Here is a 16,135-nt window from a genome sequence, read left to right on the forward strand (position 1 = left end):
GGAGCCTCGTCTCCATCGACACTGGTAAACAAAAACGTTTGCGAGGAAGGAGAAGGGAAGGGTAGGTTTGCAATCTGTCTGAAGAATAAAAATATGGATTGGTTTAATTGGTCGTAAGTTTAAATAATTTAGTGTCACTGTCTTGCACACGTATTGTTAATGGAAGTAGAAGCACATTAGCGGGAGCTGTGACTCGATTGAGAAATATTAATTCAGCATGACACACTCTTGTACTTGAGCAGATCTATCAGAGAGGTTATCAGTGTTATTCTTCTTTGCAAAATAATTGTCCATTAAAATGAGTCCCTCTCCAGAAATCATGAGTCACTGCTTCGCATTTATGTAATTATAATTACTGCTCATGTACTGGAGAACGGTGCACTTAACTACAGACACGATAAAGTTTTCATTGATGCACAGTATGGAAACAAAGGCAAGTCAATCAACATTGACGTAAACTGGAGCACAGGTGAGGTGAAGCTCAAATATCCTCAAGGAGATTCAAATGCAGTTTGTGAAAGAAACATTTACAAATTAAAAGGCCGCACAAAATGAACTTTAGCATTTAGAAGCCGAATTGCTTTTAAATCTGTTTAAATGAGAATCTGAGATACTGCAGCATCGGCGTAGAGAAGTCGGGGGAGAAAGTAAAAAAAGACATCACAAATAAAATGTCTGCACTGATGATCATACTTGAAAGTACTATAAACAAAATAGAACACTTACAAACATTTAAAGTATAACAACTCCCTCCAAGGTGAACATGACCGGTACCCTGTGTTATGGCATTATTACCTTCACCATGGAGGTCATGCTTTCATCATGCTTACGTCTGTCTGCAGGAAAAAACTACAGAATTGATTTCTATGAAATTCTGCAGAGGGCTGATAACATACGAAAGAATTCATTGAATTTTGAAGTAGATCCAGGATTTTTATCTCTTCCCTTTCTTCAACATATGGCGTTATCCTTAGTCCACGGACCTTTAAGTTTATTATATTTTTAATTACAGCTGTAACAATGTGTAAACAACATTTTTAGGTTGACATTGGTTGATGGACCTAGTTTATCTACATTATATATATTAAGTGTATAGTGCACAGCCATGTGAACTATACACAGCCATGGGGATCAGGACCATCCAAAGATTCTCTGCTATTGAAATATTTATAATTTTTTTTTAAATGTATTTCATATTTGTGGAATAATGGATAATGCCACTTCTTTGACCATAATAATATTTGTTTCATGAGAAGTTAAAAGTCTCATTGGTGGAACTGCTAACAACTCAAACACACTAGAAACGTGGGGCCTCACGAGACAAAAAGCTTCCAACCGATTCATATTAATTCATTGTATTTTATGCTTGTTATGTTTCCTGATTTGAAATATAAATCTGAAACATGACCAGTATTTGTAAGTTCAAGAATAAAAAGTAGAGTACTTGTAAAGTAGAAAAAAATTGATACACTCAAGTACCACAAAAAGTATCGAGTGAGAGTACTTAGTTACTGGCTACCATTACTTTAACACATATGCGTGCACAGAGTGGTCCCTACCTGTGCTTCGCTCAGCTGCTGGTGCCGGGCCAAGTGTCGGAAAAGGCACTTTAGGAGCGGAGCTGCGTGTGATGTTCTTGACTACAGGACGCAGGCAGCTGACCTTGTTTATGCCATCTACACAGGCAAACGTGTCCGGACACGGATTCGACAGGCAATCATCATAGTTGTGTTCACAGTTCTTCCCCTGTGTGTGTAAAATAAACAGCCGTCAGACGTTTTTCATGTAACAGAGCGCTGGGATGCTAGTTGGAATGAAACATCTGCAGGTTGAATAATAAAGTTAGCATTTCATAGGGGGCGTGACATTTTTCTAACAAATGTGTGATGGAAATTGGCTTCTGATAGCTCCCGATTTAAACGCAGATGATTAAGAAAAGTAGTAGCAGCAGCAACATGTTACCTAGAAAAGATGTCACAATGATAAGTGTATTAGCAACAGGGAATGACGTATCTTCAACAGTGCACAACATGTATCGCCATAAGAGGACTTAAGAGCGTAGGGTGCAAAAGGGTAAAGGTTAATGAAAAGAGAGAGAGAGAGAAAAAGAAAAAAAAAAAGATGGGAGATGGGGAATAAGGTGGGAAGGCTCACCACAAATCCAGGACGACAGAAACAGGTGTAGCCATAGCCTGGATCATTCTGAATGCATATCCCCTGGCTGCAGGGCTGTGGAAGGCACTCATTAATGTCATCCTCACAGTGAAGGCCTGTCCAACCTGCCAGGAACAAAAGCCCACAGAGCGCCGTGGTGAGCCCAAGCTCTCCCACTTCCACCCTCTGAAGTGAATATCAATCAGATTCTCCTACATTGATTTGCTTCTTTTTCGGTTCACACACATACACGGACAAGAAAAGGCTTTCACTAAAGAGTAAGATGCCACATACATTTTAATGAGCCCGGGCAGTATCGTCTTTTTATCGCTTTTTTTCTTCTACTGTATGACCAGAAATTCCTCCCCAGAGAAAAGTAGATGACTTTTGAATGGCTTTGAGGCTCAGTAGCTATGTAGGCATTATGCTTACCTTTATACAACATTTTATATGGCGCCTTTCAATTCAATATGGGATTTCTGTGGGTTTTAAGATATGGTAAACTGTACTGAGACACATCTGAGGCACAGTAAGAAGATGAAGCACAAAAAATGGTGTCGTTCCAATCTAGGCCATGTTATAGTGATCGTATTCATGGGCAACAAAGGGCTGATGTAATAGGTCTCGTGAACGCTTGCCTCATTTCAAAGTGAATTAAGGAACTCACATGATGTCTGCGTCACTCACCTGACCTGCAGTGGCACACGTAGCTATTAATAAGATCTTGGCAAATGGCACCGTTGTGGCAGGGAGCCGAGCAACATTCGTTAGCATCCACTTCACAGAAGTCTCCCATGAAACCTGGTGGACAGCTGAAGAAAACACATCATGCTTTACACCTGTGGGCTTCTGTCACAGTGCTGTCACTATGCCTCTGTGTGGGTCTCACACACTGCATCCCAAAACCGCTTGTTTTCATTATTTATCAAAAAGTACCGAGACTTTTTTTGTCAGCTGGCTCTTCTCACCGCGAATTGTACCTTTCAAACCTGAGGGTCCAGATCTAACAGCAAGGTGTGGAAGCTTCCTCTCAATTTAAAGTGATGAGCTGCATTCTACACACTGGCTCATATTTACTTGTGGTCCCAAAATGTGGCTTAAAAGAAAATTCATAGAAAGAGCATGTTAGAAGTGAGTATTATTATATTCAAAAGACATCTTAAAGGTGTCTGGTACCGTTTAGTGACTACTATGACATCATCAAGACCGTAAAATGTAACAACAGCCCTACTATAACATGATCTTTCTTACTGACTTGGATTTGAATTTATAGCAACTAACTTTAGTTGCTATATATCCAGTTTATTCCATTCTTTATTTATCTTTAGTAAATACAGTGACCCACTTTCTGCCGTATGCGACAGTGTATTTTCTGTCAACTCTAAATGTTAAGAACTGTTTGATTTGCATACTTTTATAATAATCCGGGCTTTGTCAGCTGCTAATCTGTTCTCCAGATAAACATTCTAATAAATCCTCAAATCAACAGCGACCCATCCGCACTGAAGTGCTTTGGAGTTCTGGCATTAACGGAACATGTTCACAGCACCTGAATGAAGTTCAGAGAAAACACTGCTCTCGAACTAAGGACCCTGATCATTGAATCTATAGTTAAACTGGGTAAGTGTGGCCCTGTGTGTGTTAATGGCACTACTGCTAATGAGTGCCATACAACATGAAAAGTTGACAGACCAAGTGAGTAAGATAATAAACTTGAAGCCTTATTTGTGGGGAAGATAAAACTGAATGGATTAATGCGTAAAACCCACAGGTAAACACAGTGCAGAGGCTCAGGTGGAGCATTGGCTTTTCTGTTGTGGAGGTTGTGCAGGATTAGCTACACCGTGAGCAAAGAGAGGCACCGCTCAATTATGCAGATGTCATCCCCACTGGCTTTTGTTGTTTTGAAGATGAGCAGTCGTTCTCCAGATGGACAATGGGCCTGATCACGCATCCCAGCTACCCGAGGCCAACGAAGCCCAAGGGCCTGCTGACTGGTGAGGACATGCAACTCACAGTCAGCAGATGTCAAACTCAGCTCAGAGAAAAGGTGACACATGCAGAAAAAAACAGGATGAAAACAGGAAAAAGAAAAAGAAAACACCAACAAAATGATGTTATATTCATGAGGCCAAAAATACAAATGTCTGCTGCAACCTGAGATCCGTGATGCACAGTTGATTTAACCGTGTAACAACGGCAAGGGTCTCGTGTGAACCTCTTAGCTGACGACCGTGGTCCAGATAATCGAGTGCTTTTGGAGGCATTTTGCTGTACAGGTGTACTGAAAACTGAATATGCACCACTTCACCCACAACCTGCTGATCATACAACAGTGAATGTAATGTATGCAGTTTGGACAAGAAACAATTACATGACTGTTCAGCCCATTACTCCATGTGATAATTGGACCGTGTCCTCCAAGTGGAACAATTATGTAAAGAAGTTTTGTCTCGTATGTCGGCTGCACACTAGTGGATGTTCAAATCTTAAAGGAATAGTTCACAGAAAAATGAAAATTGACTCATTATGTACTCACGACTTGGCCGATGGAGGGGTGGGTGAAGTGTTTGAGTGCACGTAACACTTTTGGAGTTTCAGGGGTAAACGGTGTTGTAACTGAATCCAATCCAAAACAATACAAGTAACTGGGGATTGATTTTTTCTAACGTAAAAAAAAAGAAAGAAAAAAGCATAAAATGCCTCCATACTGCTCCTGTGGTGTTATTTAAGTGTCGGTAAGCCAACACATTCAAATTCGACTCGGACCGCGTCATTTAAACCTAAATGTCTTTTGTTCTCTGGAGCCTCGTTCATATTCACACACGCAAGCTCTCGCCCACGATAGCATCGATACTTCCGGTACTTGGATACTTGGAAGACAAGTGTGGACTCAAACACTTTACCTTCCCCTCCATCGGCACAGTGGTGAGTGGATAATGAGTGAATTTTCCCCTTTGTCTGTAAACAATCCCTTTAAGATAAACTAAATCTCCTGGGTCAAGGGGCAGGAAAATAGTGGAAAGTTGCGATTTGAGAGACTTAGGAACTCACAGAAACTTGAAGTTTGTGGTTTATGGTTCCAAACACAAATACACAACATTCCTTTTGTTATAATTCCCGATCAGCTCCCTCTCATTGGCTTAAGTTTACCCAATTTTCGATTGGTGAATATTTACCGTGTCTGATATTTGCATTCACTCATATACGATTGTCTGCAAAAACCCTCACTATACAGGATATATTAGCCAATCTTTATAATCTGAAAAGTGCTGACACAGCAATTCCCATTCCCACTCTATAAACACTGAGGCCAAACACCGGTTAACAGTGCTACACATTTAAGTCTGCACACACATTTTTATCTTAATTTAGAGAGATATAATCAAACAATGCAGATCAGCAGTACTACAGTGCATGTTTAATACTCTGTCCTTGGTGAGCAGATTTATCTACAGCACACAACATATATTGCATCCTAGGTAATACTGTATACAAACAAGTACAGCTATAGGGAAGGGAGCCTCGTTAAAAGACGCTGACCTGAGTCACTCCTGTGCAACAATATATAACAGTGTAAAGAGGAGCATCTGGTTTGGAGTTGTTTTAGACTGGGATCCATTAAATGAGCATACATCAGCAGATCACGGCTTGACATGTAATTATCTTAAAGGCAAACAGGGAGCTGCTGTGTCAGACCTGCACACTCCTAAAACATACACCTTGTTTTCAGACACACTTCATCACTCAGGGGAGAAAATGTCTACACTTAAAAAGCAATGATTCACCGGCAGCCACCAGAGGACTGTGACTGTAGAGTTCACAGATTAAGGCCTACACGGATGTCGCTAAACAATAAGTCTTGAAGACTTGAAACATTCCTGGATCAGCGAAACCTTTTTCAGCTATTAAAGGTAAACATTTGGACTTCTTGAAGTGTTTACCTGTTGTGATCCTGCAACAACACAATATGTGAACTGACTTTTCTCTGACCCCGCTCCGATGAGGGGTTGCCTTTTGCACACATCTGTTTTCAAAGATCAAGGTGGCAAATGATCACTGAATACATTTTGTATTTCTATTAAAAAAATGATGATTCAAACATACTATAGTAGTGAATGAACAAATAAATATTATTTTATCTGACTTACTTAAATCCCATGTAGTGATCACTTCTGTGAAGGTCAAATGTAGCTGTTGTACAGTGATCAATTTACCACTTTATTTTACAATAAAACTACAATCTAATCACCATTGGTATATTAATTATGCTAATATAAATAACTGGAACTACTAATGAAAAACGCTTTTTGCAGATTTGAAGCTATATTAAGAAAATTACAATAATATATTATATTTATAATGACTTTTCACTGCATAGTCATGTTGAGATGAATTAATAAAATGACTATAATATAAGAGTATCAAATGTGCAGTGGAAACTCAATTACTAATACATTATTATATTAGATTGTACAACTTTCAAGAGGGTTTGATGACGGTTTCAGGGAGAAAATTAGGGAAAATGTTGTATGTGTCTAATCAGAGTTTCTAGCAGCATGAATAGCATGGCTACATTCAGGCTATTAAACAGCCAACAAGGTTTTGCCTGTTTTTTCTCCATTTGTTAAATTTTCCTTCATTTTTGTTTTTCGAAATTGAGTCTCGATTGCAAGGGGAGAGACTACGATTTTCCGTGAAGCTGTTATTGCGGCGGTGTTTACAGCAGGCTCAAGATGCTCAGCAAGTTTATAAGTGGTAGTTGAGTCAATATGATCGGTAGCGCAGGTCTTCAGAGGGACTAATACAACGTCTAGACACTGTAACCTTATAAGTGAGGGAGCAGTGATGTGAAAAGACAGGCAGATGTGCCCGAGATAACTAGATCGGAAAAAGACAGACTTCGTGTCAAAACTAGGTCGAGCGAGCGCCCATAGAGGTGAGTAGACCAGCATGTTGCGGAAAACCAGTGGACTATATGGGAGGTTTACTGAATTTCTCAGATTTGACATCAACACAAATGTTATTGATATTCTACCTATATGGTAGGAGGCGGATAAAAAGACAATTAGCAAATACATTTAAATCATGTTGTCAAAGCTGAGATGTCCGTTGGTTTCATCTTTCAACGATCTGGAGTCATAGCAGCTTGTTCCCCTCCTCTTCTTGGCTCACATGACACTGAAGCTTCACTTTAAACCCATAAAATCAAGGCTATGTTGATGCATCACGCCAGGACAGACGAGCAGTGATTTACGAGTTACGGTTCATGTCATTCAGTCACAATATGTCAGTGACAATTCATCAAAACGAATACTTCTAATTGCCGACCGACGCACCTGCATGTGAAGTTTGATCCTTCGCCGTCGACGCAGGTGGCTCCATTGAAACACAAGGAGACATTAGCGGCAGCCTCTCTGCAGACGTCCACATCGATCTCACAGGTCTTGCCCGTGTAACCATCCTGACAGAAGCACGCGTACTTATCAGTGAGATCCACGCACGAGCCTCCGTTCCAACAGGGCCTGGAAGCACACTCCTGGAAATGAAAACACATCAATCATTTACAAAGAGTGAGGCACTGTTCCAATAATATTAATAATAATAATAATAATAATAATACACATGTTGACAGATATAACCACAAAATGTGTCGTAAGAAAACACATTCTTCCAGTTTCAGATGGATTGTGGGGCAGTTAAAAAGCAGATGATCTGATTATCCATTCAGCTAAATGCACACAGAGACCTCGTAAGCAACTCGGTGTTTTATCTCCGGAGTGCAGCTCGAGCTATGGTTTTAAATCAATTAGACATTAGACGAAGCAATTTCTTTTAATCAGGTGTTTGTACAATGCTTACATGATGCTGGTAGATCAAATGACTGGTCTTGTGGGGAAAAAAAATCAATGGAGTCGGTGAAACCAAAGCCCACACAAAGTTGACTAAATTCTTCTGACAGTGCTCTTGAACACACAGCAGGTCTATTAATCAGGCTCCACTCACGTCGATGTTTGTTTCACATCTGCTGCCAGTCCATCCTGACTCGCACACACAGGACAACGAATTGATTCCATCCACGCAGCTGAAAAAGGCCCAAACACATGGGGTCAGTACTGATCCATCAAGCATTACAGGGGACGGCTGATTAAAATGAACTACAGAGCCACGGTATATGCCGGTATTTTCTTTTTGCTGTATAGAGTGAAGAGAGATATAATCTTTTGACTGAGTGTGTCCCCTTCAAAGGATTTAATGACTATAATTGAGACAACCTATGAGTGCATCACATTAGCGGGTGTGACATACAGTACGTCTCAGCTCGCCGCGCTGCCAGCGAGTGTAATTAAAAAGGATTTCGGGGCCGTTTCTGCACGATTTGCTGTGTTTCTGTTTTTAAACGACGGGAAGAAAAATCGGTACCTTCCGTGAAGACAAGGTGCTGACACGCATTCATCCACGTTGGTCTCACAGTGGAGCCCAGTGAAACCATCAGGACACAAGCAGTGGTAGCGACTGGCTCCATCAAAACATCTCCCACTATTTTGGCACGGGTTGGATCCACACTCGTCGATGTTAACATCACACCTCGCCCCTGGGAAATAAACATATATATAAAACATATTTAACTCTCTCGTTTTGCAGTTGGACCAAAACACAGGCAATTGAGTTCTAAAACACAGCTAGATATATAACGTCCGTCCTGGCAAACCTTCATTCATTACTAGTTAAATACAGAATTAGTAGGCCCTTGTCATATGACAGATCTCCTGGTTCTCTGTTCTATACCTATTGGCTACACAGGTCATCTTCAACACAAATCCACATAGTCCCTCTTTCCCATCCTAAAACTAAAGGAGATTCAGATTTGTCTGTTGCTGCCCCCGAACAGGGCAGCAATCTCACATTCCACATCAGGTCTGTTGCACACGATAACTCAAGAACTCCTCGGGGATAATGTCTGCAAACTTGGTAAAAAGTATTTGCTTGGACTCAAGGATGACCTGATTCAAATTTGGAAGTCAAAGGGTGAGGTCACAAAACTACTTTTTTAAGAACGCCTCAGGAAAATGTTTTAGACTCACAAATTAACTTTAGCTTTGGGCGGTCCAAGGTCACGCTGGCCTCTCGAACATGAACCGATTTCAGTGGTCAAAGGTCTCGATGACCTCATATGATCTGGAAAAGATTATGTAGATTGAAACTGCACTGGTTGGCGGACGCAGGCCACCACGGGGCGGCATTTCTAGTTTAAAATCCAATTTAAAGTCCTGCCTTTTTTAATCGTGCTTGTTCAGCCTACTTTTGTTTTACAATTCCATTAACTTCTATCAATATTTATTTGTATTTATTTATGTGTCTTTTACAGTGTTTTTTGCTTTTATGAAGCACTTTGGCTCAACTCCTGTTGTTTTTAATGTGTACTATAAATAAATCTGACTTTGGTTAAATTATGTAAACTATTTAAGTGGAGAGGTATTTTCTTAGTACACATAATGGCTGCATACAGTAATGGGACCACTCAAGAATATGGACAACTGAACGCTGAGTTAAATTTTTCCGTCTCTGTCCAATTTGATCTTGTAACCTCAAAACGTTCCTGCAAGACTTTCTCAACAAAACACAGGTTTATTTATTTTTTTGTTTGACAAACTTAGAGGAATAAACTACACTGGGTATTTTGAAAGCGATGAGGGAATGTGCTGACAAAATGCACCAGCACTTTAATGCTTTAAATAGTTTTTGGATGCGGGGGAGGTCGACAACACAATTAATCTACTGAGCATCAGCGTGCAGCTACAAAGAGTCGTCAGGATGAATTTGTTGTTGGGTTTTCTTTCGCTTTGATTTGTGGAATAAAAAGTAATAAAAGGAACCAAACAACACGAGTCTTATCTTTTGACTGGTGACCATGGGTTACAGTTTATATCCTTGTCAAGCTAGGTAATGATGATCTGCAAAATATTCCATTGAACATCTGCTTAGTCAGCATAATTTATTATTTTCAATGGATGCTTACAGCACTACTGTTTTTTGTTATTTTACTCACACCAGTGATTATGCATTTATTCATGTTTACTGTAAAGCAGATAAAACCATAATGTTGTAGTATTTTCAAAAAGAATCAGAAGCTGTTCGAGGGCACAATTTTTATTTAAAATTAAAAGACAGTGAAGAGACTGCACCATCCCATCCATTAGAGCCGATACATACTGGTCGTTGCATGCTTTAAAATAATGCTAGTGTCAGGTCTCTACACGTCTCTTTCTTTAGGAACCAACAAATTAAAATGTAAGGACGTACTGTGCAGGAGTTTTAGCCTAGTGATGATAAATAGTGAATTCCCTAATATCTCTGCCTTGGAGGTTATCAAGGAGATAATGATTTCAACCCGTTTGTAGGTTTGGATGTTAGTTTGCTTATGATGTTAGTTCTTTTTTTTTTTAATTTCTCCTGATTTCTCAAAGAATAATTAATGAATGTTGATGAACAAAAAATTTGGAATATTAAGGGAACTGATATCTAAGAGTGTGTGCAATTTAGTGCAACTCGATTGGATTTCGGGGAACGACTGGGCCTTGGCTGGGGTTTCAGCTTTAATGTTGTTGTTATTTTTATAATCTATACATATTTCAAAACGATACATATACATAGCATGGAATTCAATGAGGGTATCATCTCAGGGTAGATTAGAAACTAATACAGTTATAAAGTAATAATGAGCAAAACAACCTGTGACTTCAACAGTAAACCTGTGTCTCTCCCTGCAGCAGTGAGCAAACTGTCCACATCCAGCTGCCTCACCAGCATGACATGTTGTCCCTCTCTGGTCTCTTTAGTGACCTTTGACATACAGTGATCACAGACCGGCAGGGATGGTAAACAGGAGAGCGCTGTGTGCAATGAACTTGACATTGCATCCAAGGAGTCCTGGCCTGAGGACAGCTCCAATATTTTCACCTCAAGTCACCTCCTGCTCACTTCTTATTGCTCTGACATTGTAAGACAAACTTTGACTACTTTTAATGAAAATGGTTTAACACGATAAAAACATTTCAAAGTGGAATTAACCCGGTAATTGTGTTTGATATAAACATCTCTTGGGTGAGAGACAAACAGTCATTTCTTGCTTGCGTTAACTTTCATTTCCAGCTTCCACATGTAGAAATTTGAAAACCTAAACCTTAAACCCCGGGGGGATTATTTGAATGTAAGTGATGACAGCAGGACTAATCATTTGTGCACAGTTTGTTATACATCTTATGAACATTTATTTATAAATATACACACATCTCACAAGACACTAAATGAAAAGAAAATCACTAGAATGAAACTTGCACGTGCATACCTTCAATCCTCTTATAAAACCACATTTAAATTCACATTATGAATTGGGTGTGCACCAAATTGCACACACTGGAAAATATCAGTCCCCTAAACATTTCATGAAAAAAGCTCTATCTCACAATGTTAAAGTGGGAAAACTGTAAGCCCCTGACCCCTACCAAATTGAATTGGTGCTTTCTTTTGATGCTTGTTCTATATCATTTGAAAGTAAAAAGGTATTCAAATATTGAGCCACTAATACCTAAACTGAAGAGCTCCATGATGGGTTGTGAGGATTTTTCTTTTTCCACAAAACGCACACATTCTCGTCAATTTTGTTTTTACTGCTGTGAGCACCACAATGAAAAATTCCACTCACCTCCAGGGAAACAAAAGGACATCTTAATAAAAACCAAAGCTATCGATGCCACACTAAAACTGAGTTTACAAACTATAATCTGGATGAATCACCTCATTAACAACACTTCAATGTAGTTACCTGAAATAATTCTTTGTCATAAATAACAGGCTGAAGAAAAGGCTTTGAAAAAACTGAGCACGCCGCACCATAGCTGGACTCTGAGAGGACTCGTGTGAAGTGCAGCACTGAACTCGCATTGAAAAGTGTGTCATGCCCTGTAAGAGCTGTACATCCTTACAGCTGGGACTACACAGGACCACGTCAATGAAGTACGTAGACACAATCCTACTTCTTCTTAATGTGCATGGAAAATGTGCCGACTCAACTGGAACACATGAATTATCCTCAAAACAACTCGCATATAACTTCACTGTCCATCGGACACACTTAAGAAAAAAAGGGTCACAGAGTGTGGGTCAGCTTTATTCCCAGAGCTGATGATTTCTCATTATTAATGCAGACCTCACAAAAAATAGCAATGAGATCACAGAGGAAACGAAGAGGAGGGAGAGTTCAGGCTGTGAAGGGGAAACACCAGACAACACAAACTCAGAATAAGACTGGTTCTGCCAACAAATCTAAACACAAGTTGGGAAAACACACTGATAATGTTTGTGTTGCAGGTTATTGCTTCAGAGAGATCAACAGCGGTGCCTGTGTTTGCGGAGGAATTAAAAATAAATGAATCTGCGACGGGCTTATTTCTACAAGCAAGCATTTTTTTTGTTTGCCGTGTTATTTTTCATTTTTGGTGGTAAAAAGATTATTTCCTGAAACTCTGTTTGAGACTTCCAAGAGATGAAGAATTATGACTGACCCGTCGTTAATCATTTGGTTAGCGTTTTATCTGCGGGCTGAGGCAGATGTAAGGAAGCACTGTGACAACGGGAGCCCGGATTTATTTATTGCCTCCCATGTTTTATCATGAAAGAGAATAAATAAAGTGTCTTTTAGTGCGCTGGGAATCTATCATCTTCTCTCATTACAGACTGAAAACGATTCCTTTCTTGTCCCAAACCGATAACTTGTTTTATTTAGTCAAAGGAGAAAGAGACTGGAAAACTCGGAAAGCGACTGCACAGGTGACAAACCCTTGTTTGAGCCCAAAAATAACAAAAAGGTTGCAGCAGAAACTGAACTATGAATAATGTAGCAGAGTGTGATGGTGAAATGAGACGAGAAGTTTAAAGCAGTGAGAGAAAAATCTCTTCTGTCATTTAAGACACGTTACTTTGACACACGTGTTTCACATTATCAATATGCTCATGTTTAATAAGAGCACTGGTTTAATTAGACATTTTTTTATTAAATTATGAATATATTACTTTTAAGATGATCATTGATATAACAAAATACAAAACTGTGAATGAGGGCCAGCTAAAAATACAGATATTTACTATAATAAAGACTTAAAAATTAATTTAGTCTTAATTAAGAGTAAATAAAACACTACAGAGTGTCTTGTTGCTTAATTAAAAACTGAAAATAACAAATTGACACACTGATTCTTCTGTTTCTGGGAAAATACTGACAAATTTCTTGTTTTTAATCCAAAATTCACATATAAGTCGTGTACTGCAACTGTCCCACATATAAGTCGTGTACTGCAACTGTCCCATAAGGACTGTCTCAGTTTTATGTTATATAAATATAAGGGGCACTTTAACTATAAGGTCGACTGCGAGGTTATCATTGGATAAATCTGTGTGGTATTCAAAGAGCTTTTATACTTTCTCAGGAAATTGTGAGATTGGTTCAAGATTCTTATAAAATACAAAAAGACTTTTTTCTTGTCAAATTATGGCAGACTTTTTGTAGCATTACAACTTCCATCTAATTAGACAGTATTATTTATTATATAAATAAGGTGGAAACATAATGACATCAAATTCCAAGTTGATTCTTGAAATCTTGAAATCCTGAAATTGTCTTTCTTTAATGCAGCCCTTATAGTCCTTTGTGAGGTTGTAGGTGATTTGATTAATGCATTGAATGTTTTATTAAATGTTAGCACAGGAAGCATATGACTCTTTTCACATTAACTGAAGAAAAAATGTATATATAGATCTAAAGCAAAAGATCTCTGCAGAGTCTCCGTTGTAAATAAGAACGATTGTGTTTATCAAGTTCACGCAGCAAAAAGCCTGAATTCACTGAAACCCGATCATCCAAACGCCAGTGGGGACCAGAATATCATCATTGTTTCCATCCAACAATGTGCTGACTGAGGAGACTCACAACAATGTGCTGATTGCACTGTACTATCACTCAAGGGAACACGCTCCTTAATGACGGGTGAAGAGGAAGAGAAAAAAACACAAGGTGACGAACAGTGTGCTTAAACTCTGATTTATATGAAGAGGATGAGCCATTCATCATGTCACTGTGATGACTTCTGACCTCAGTGTGGGGCACGGTGCCTGTATGTATAGTTAAATAATACATTATTGGGATTGCGGAGCCTTCTAAACTTTAAATAATGATGAAACGGTCGAGATCTGAGCAGCTGCCAAGACTGTCTTACTGAATTATGTACAACTCAATGAGACGTGTGGAGAACAAAGTGAAACTGAATGGGAAAATAATGCATAATAACAACACGTGATTAAATTGGAGCCATAACTTAACACTGTTCAATGGGTATTGTTTTTACCTCTGTCTGTTTATTTGTTTGTTTGTTTGTTAAACATTTAACTTGGTGGGAGGGTGTGTTGTGGGTCTGGGACGAACTCGTTCAAATTTGGTGCAGATCAGCATCAGAAGGTTGGTCCACACACTCCCTCTCTTTCTTTAATATAATCAGAGAGGGCGTTTTTGTAAATGTTAACTGATATAAAAAATAAATAATGAAATAATGAGGCGTAATAAGGGAATTGATATCTATAATTGTGTAAATTGCTTCAGCTTGATTGAATTTAAAAAAGGACTGTTGGGTCTCGGTGGTGGTATGTTTGTTTGTTTGTTTGTTTGTTTGTTTGTTTGTAAGCAGGATTATGCAACAAACTACTGAGCAGATTTCAACATGATTTGGTGTAAGAACAGGACATAGGGCAATAAATAAGCCACCATGGCATGGAGCCAGACAAAGGGGTGGATAAGGGAATATTTCGTATCACTTTCTTTTACATTGTGACATAGGGTGTGTACTCAGTGCTATTCTACTCTGTTTGACGATTGGTTGGTTTAATTGTTAGTTTTGTTAGGAGGATTACCAAAAAGGAAAAGACGTAGGCCTAGAAAGAACTAGATCTGAACAAAGGGGTGGATGCCGGAATCTTTTATCACTTTCTATAAAACTGTTATTGCCTCGGCCAGCAGGGAGGTTATTGTTTTCACCCATGTCTGTTTATCTGTTTGTTTGTTTAAGGCGGATCCACACAGATAGGGTGTCAACATTTTCATTGATTTCACTAGAAATAAAACAGTCACGATAAGGGGACTGATTTCTATGAGTGTGTGCAATTTGGTTCAAATCCTTTATAGTTCATTTTAATCAGATTTCATCAGAGCCATTCTAGTTCAACAAATAAAGCGTATGGACACCTGACATCCCAGAAAAGTGAAAAACACTTCACGATAAAATAAGCTATGATTAATCCAACACATTTTTTCTTATAGTGCGTCATGAGGGTTAGACAATAACGATAAAAGCTGTCGGAAGTGTCAGATATCTGACTAAAGCATGCGTCAATTAGTTCTCAAAGCTCAAACACGTCATGTGTAAAAGGCTTTAATCATTCTCCATCAGTTCTGAGATACGTGGTAATAGTCAGAGGCTTTAGACGACTTCTACAAGAGCACCGGCTGAAAGCAGGTGATCTAATAAAAGAGCAGAAAATACAGATGCTCTCAGTGACTCATTCAACAAAAAGAAACTAAGACAATTCAATAAGGGCAGTGATGCAGGTGGGAATGAAGTGTCACCGCGGCCTAATCACAGAGTAGAAGTAGCTCCAGACTCATTTATTAGTGGGCAGCTTTAAGTGTTACAGTCACAATGAAGTTTGGCATTAGATACGCAACAAAATAAAAAACACCCGTCGACATTCCTGATGGCTGGAGCAAATAATGTCATAATAGCGTCAAGTTAAAGATACTTCAGCGAGAGAAGAAGAGCCCCATTAGAGCATAAGGCTGAAGAACATTTCAATCAATTTCCAATCAGGCAGCACACGCGTGATGCGATGAATCACGGCAGGACGGCAAATTAACTGTACGACTGGAATAGAAACA

At 39.1% G+C, this 16,135-nt stretch overlaps 1 protein-coding gene across 1 annotated transcript in view; it reads right to left on the minus strand.

Annotated features, from left to right (window-relative positions):
* Nucleotides 1-16,135, minus strand: part of eys (eyes shut homolog) — a 153,284-nt gene that overhangs the window by 64,749 nt on the left and 72,400 nt on the right. The window contains exons 27-32 of the mRNA XM_062400615.1: nucleotides 8,578-8,749; nucleotides 8,161-8,239; nucleotides 7,494-7,693; nucleotides 2,842-2,966; nucleotides 2,155-2,279; nucleotides 1,560-1,746 (exon numbers count right to left, since the gene is read on the minus strand). Of these exons, the coding sequence (XP_062256599.1) occupies nucleotides 1,560-1,746; nucleotides 2,155-2,279; nucleotides 2,842-2,966; nucleotides 7,494-7,693; nucleotides 8,161-8,239; nucleotides 8,578-8,749 (888 nt within the window). The remainder of the gene's footprint in view (nucleotides 1-1,559; nucleotides 1,747-2,154; nucleotides 2,280-2,841; nucleotides 2,967-7,493; nucleotides 7,694-8,160; nucleotides 8,240-8,577; nucleotides 8,750-16,135) is intronic.

This window comes from Platichthys flesus, chromosome 12, assembly GCF_949316205.1.
Source record: "Platichthys flesus chromosome 12, fPlaFle2.1, whole genome shotgun sequence".
NCBI lineage: Eukaryota > Metazoa > Chordata > Actinopteri > Pleuronectiformes > Pleuronectidae > Platichthys > Platichthys flesus.